Source organism: Salvelinus sp. IW2-2015, linkage group LG19, assembly GCF_002910315.2.
Source record: "Salvelinus sp. IW2-2015 linkage group LG19, ASM291031v2, whole genome shotgun sequence".
In the NCBI taxonomy this organism is placed as follows: Eukaryota; Metazoa; Chordata; class Actinopteri; order Salmoniformes; family Salmonidae; genus Salvelinus; species Salvelinus sp. IW2-2015.
Genome location: NC_036859.1, coordinates 14,237,074 through 14,242,316, shown reverse-complemented (window position 1 = coordinate 14,242,316; position 5,243 = coordinate 14,237,074). Strand labels below are relative to the sequence as shown.

General features: G+C 41.6%; 1 protein-coding gene across 1 annotated transcript in view; it reads right to left on the bottom strand.

Moving 5' to 3' along the window:
- Positions 1-2,659: 2,659 nt before the first annotated feature.
- Positions 2,660-5,243, bottom strand: part of LOC139029275 (coiled-coil domain-containing protein 178-like) — a 14,542-nt gene continuing 11,958 nt past the window's right edge. The window contains exon 4 of the mRNA XM_070448832.1: positions 2,660-3,266. Coding sequence (XP_070304933.1) covers positions 3,171-3,266 — 96 coding nt within the window. The 3' untranslated portion in view covers positions 2,660-3,170. The remainder of the gene's footprint in view (positions 3,267-5,243) is intronic.

The following is a 5,243-nucleotide window of genomic DNA, read 5'->3' as shown; positions in this document are numbered from 1 at the left end:
AATGGAGGGCGAGGGAGAGCTTTGTACCCATCTCTGTGTGTGGAGTAAAGGTGGTCTAGTTTTTTTCCCTCTGGTTGCACATGTAACATGCTGGTAGAAATGAAGTATAACGGATTTAAGTTTCCCTGCATTAAAGTCCCCGGCCACTAGGAGCGCTGCCTCTGAATTAGCATTTTTGTTTGCTTATGGCCTTATACAGCTCMTTGAGTGCGGTCTTAGTGCCAGCAGGAGTTTGTGGTGGTAAATAGACAGCTACGAAAAATATAGATGAAAACTCTCTTGGTAAATATTGTGGTCTACAGCTTATCATGAGATACTCTACCTCAGGCGAGCAAAACCTTGAGACTTCCTTAATATTAGATTTCGCACACCAGGTGTTATTGACAAATAGACACAGACCGCCACCCCTTGTCTTACCGGTGGCAACTGTTCTATCTTGCTGATGCACGGGAAACCCAGCCGGCTGTATATTATCCATGTCGTCGTTCAGCCACGACTCAGGGAAACATAAGATATTGCAGTTTTTAATGTCCCRTTGGATGGTCTTGAACGGAGCTAATCCAGTTTTTTCTCCAATGATTGCACGTTGGCCAATAGGACAGATGGTAGAGGCGGGTTACGCATTTGCCGACTAATTCTCACAAGGCACCCGGACCTGTGTCCCCTGTATCGGCGTCTCTTCTTCATGCGATGTAGGGGATTTGGGCCTGGTCCGGTGTCAGCAGTAAATCCTTTGCGTCCGACTCATTAAAGAAAAAATCTTTGTCCAGTTCGAGGTGAGYAATCKYWGTTCTGATRTCCAGAAGCTCTTTTCGGTCATAAGAGACGGTGGCAGAAACAATATGTACAAAATAAGTTACAAACAACGTGAAGAAACACACAAAACAGCATAATTGGTTAGGAGCCCATAAAACTGTAGCCATTTCCTCCGGCGCCATTCTCATTACTTTGATTGTTTTTAATAAAAATTGTCAAAAGAAACAAAGGAGCAAAGAGCAATTTCTTAATAAGCAAGAATCTTGCCAGAGGTTTCTGGGAGTGGTCTGATTGGGGAGAGGAAACTGAAGACTAGCTGTTATTTGCAGAGCGGTTTGGAACTCCATTTCTTATTGGTCTATTAACTAATTTACCTTCTGGTGATGTCACCAGTCAGGTCAAAACTCCATCCGACCAAAACAGGCTGAAATTTCATGGAAATCTTTTCAAACACCAAAAGGGCATTTTCACAATTTCACAGTATTATTCCAAATATATATAAAATATATAAATATGGAAATATTTAAATCACAGGAAAATCACATTTGCACTGTACTGGGCCTTTAACTTTAACTGTATCTGTCTTTAGATTTAAAAAGACCAAATGATCAAATTGAACACACACTTTAAGATGCTATTCTATGACATAGCATGGCTGTCACGTTCCTGACCTGTTTTCTCTTGTTTTGTATGTGTTTATTGGTCAGGGCGTGAGCGGGGTGGGCATTTCTATGTGTTGTGTTTCTATGTTGGGTTAAAGGGTTGCCTGGTATGGCTCTCAATTAGAGGCAGGTGTTTGGCATTTCCTCTGATTGAGAGTCATATTAAGGTAGGTTGTTCTCAATGTTTGTTTGTGGGTGATTGTTACCTGTCTCTGTGTTTGTGTTTCTGCACCAGATAGTCTGTATCGGTTTTGCACGTTTGTTATTTTATTAAGTTGTTTGTAGTGTTCACTTGTTCTTATAATAAACATGTTGACACTGGCTCGCTGCATTTGGTCCTCTCCTTCACCCGGAAGAAAACCTTACATGGCCATGGACATGCTCAGAGAGGAAATGGAGCTGTCTTGCTAAAGTCATGGTGATGTCAATGTCTCCTTCCATCTTGTTGTTTCATGCTCCCCCCCCCCCCCCTCTGCCTGGCTGGCGGCAAGGGAGGGGAAGAGGCCTCAGTGCCATCAACAAAAAACAACGTCTCTATCTACCACACACCGAACCAGAAGACAGCAGACCGAATGGACAACAGTATCTATCACCTGGCTGAGTGACCTAATAGGAATCACACTGTCACTAGTTCAAGTTGAGTTGAGTTGAGTTGACGAACATCTTGGTGAGAAATATCATACATAATCATATGCCATCTCCATAGCCGAATAGCTAATTTCCAGCCATAGTTTGAAATTGGTGTCATCCAATAATCTATATAACAATGTTGTCGTACAATATTTGTATCACAAATTTTTATCAAACAGAAAAATTTAAATGTAATAAATATTAATGTGCCACATCATTAGTAGGCCTATAAGGCAATGGGAACATGCTTGATGAAATAATACATTTTCTCCTCAATAAATACTATGTGGGATTCCTAAATTGAAAGCAGCGTTACCTGGGGGTTCTTCAGTTAGAAAGCAGTAGGATCTGCACTCGCTACACAACATTATTTTATAATGTGCACTATTTACCCCTAGATTGCTCCAGGCTAATGTCTCAATAATTTTTACTCCTTTCTCAGGTCCTTCCACAAAGGACTAACTAATGATCCATGGACAAAATGAAGCATTTAATTTATTCATTAATCATTCATCCCAGCTCATTGAAATGCAAACTTCCACAAAATGAAGATTGAACATTGAAAAGTGATTGAGGGAGACAGCTTCTAGGAGAGCACAGAGTGAGAGAGAAAAAGTGACGAGAGGGAGAAAAAATGAAACAACAAAAACAGGGCTTAATGTCTACCGAGAGGAAGTTTTTTTGCTTCGGCATTGGTCAGGGTGGTCGAGGTGATGTACTAAGTGCTAGTTAAGGTCACGGAGGGTTTTAGTAGTCATAATTAGATCTCGAAATCTGGAGAAGCGTAGAGTTTCTGTCAACACTGCCTGTAATTATTCTCTTTTCCAATTAATGGTGACATAGATTAATTATCTGATGAGGCAAAGCCAATTGCAATCATTCACCCAGCTAAAATTAGATCAGTCCTGACAGCAGCATGAAAGTCACCTGTTTCATTGTTATGGATCTGCTGCTGGTAAGAGAGAGAGAGGGAGCATAGTGAATTAGTGAAGCGTACAGGGGTAAGTAAGTTGTCTGGGACCAGGTGAATGTCCAATTACACTGTTATCTGAACTGTAGGCATCTTCTTCTTGTTCAATCCAATGGCATCCGGACCTGCTTGTTTGTTCTCTGCTGCTGTCTCTATTGTCGCAGCATGATCACTGTTACTGTAGTTGAGTCATCTGCCACTGACTGCAGGAAAGCAGAGATGCGCTGGATTGCTTCTGACAACTCCTCCTGTTTGAATGAGGGAGCAAACAGAGTCAATGAATACCAGCTAATTAAGAAAACAGAGTGACGACAGTCGATGGATGACGTTGAGTCGAGGAGGCTAGAGAGGAGAGAAGCAGCCGTTTGGCGACAGACACAGACATACAGATAACTCTAGTGTTGATTTGATACTCTTTCGGTTCTCGGTCTATCTGTTTCACTACTTGCTGTTCGCTCATCAGGGTGTCTAGAGATAGTGAGAGTAGGTTACACACAGCGTCTTGAAGGAGAGAGCAATAATGAGAACAAGAGAGAGAGGTTCCTGGTTGAATCGTGGTAAAGGTTCAGTGCGCCTCTGTTTTAAAAACCTCAGAATCCAGTTTGTCTATTAAACTGCCTGGCACTGTCAACCAGCTTGGGAATCTGAACCGGCCTAGCCATGCAGACATTCTCTGACTAACAATTATATCAGAAACAGGATTTTTGGATTACTGTCTCTGGAGACCGGGGCTAGTGCTCGTCTGCTGCTATCATTACTGGCCATTCAACAAGCACTCTGCACTGTGAGCCTTGCCGCTGTTAACCATTGTCAATTATGCCATCCCTGGTGAAAACTGGCAGAACACAAAAATTCAACTGCCAGTTCTGCCAGCAGTGTTACAGGATGACAGCGCCTCCACCACCCCACCACCACACAAACGCACCCACACGCCCACCATCCCACACTCCCTGGGTTCCCCAACCCACCGCCCACTGCCTCCTTGTCTGTGAGGCCATCATAATCAGTATTTACAGTATGCAGAATGCAGTTTTCAATAATATTTCTTAAGGCCGGCCTGCGATTAAAATATACAGTATATACAAAATATACAAACATTTTGTGAAAAATAATAATTTTAGGAATATCGCTAGCTGCAACAGAATATCACAGTGGATACCATTATTATGTCTCTGTGCCCAGTATGAAGGAAGTTAGAGGTAGTTTCATGAGCCAATGCTAACAAGCGTTAGCGCAATTACTGGAAGTCTAGAGGAACAGTTCGCATGCTAGCTGTTCGTGTTCATTCAACTCTTGGGAAGTAGATAAATGGCTTCATTGCCAAAATCTCGAACTATCCCTTTAATATGGAGGACATTACAGTCATTGGAGTTTTTTTTTCTGGAAACAAAATTCTTAGGCGGGACACCTAAGTGGTAATTTTTGGGATTGAAATACAGTTTAGAATCAAAATAAAATCAAAGTTTATTGGTTGCATACACAGATTTGCAGATGTTATCACAGGTGCAGCGAAATACTTGTGTTTTTATCTCCAACAGTGCAGTAATAAAACATAGCAATACTAAACAAGTTGGTTAGGACATCTACTTTGTGCATGACACAATGATTTTTCCAACAATTGTTTACAGACAGATTATTTCACTTATAATTCACTGTATCACAAATCCAGTGGGTCAGAAGTTTACATACACTAAATTGACTGTGTCTTTAAACAGCTTGGAAAATTTCAGAAAATGATGTCATGGCTTTAGAAGCTTCTGATAGGCTAATTGACATAATTTGAGTTAATTGGGGGGTGTATCTGTGGATGTATTTCAAGGCCTACCTTTCAACTCACTGCCTTTTTGCATGACATCATGGAAAAATCAAAAATAAATCAGCCAAGACCTCAGAAAAGAAATAGTAGACCTCCACAAGTCAGGTTTATCCTTGGGAGCAATTTCCAAATGCCTCAAGGTACCACGTTCATCTGTACAAACAATAGTACGCAGGTATAAACACCATGGGACCACGCAGCTGTCAAACCGCTCAGGAAGGAGACGCATTCTGTCTCCTAGAGATGAATGTACTTTGGTGTGAAAAGTGCAAATCAATCCCAGAACAACAGCAAAGGACCTTGTGAAGATGCTGGAGAAAACAGGTACAGAAGTATCTATATCCACAGTAAAACCAGTCCTATGTCGACATAACCTGAAAGGCCGCTCAGCAAGGAAGAAGCCACTGCT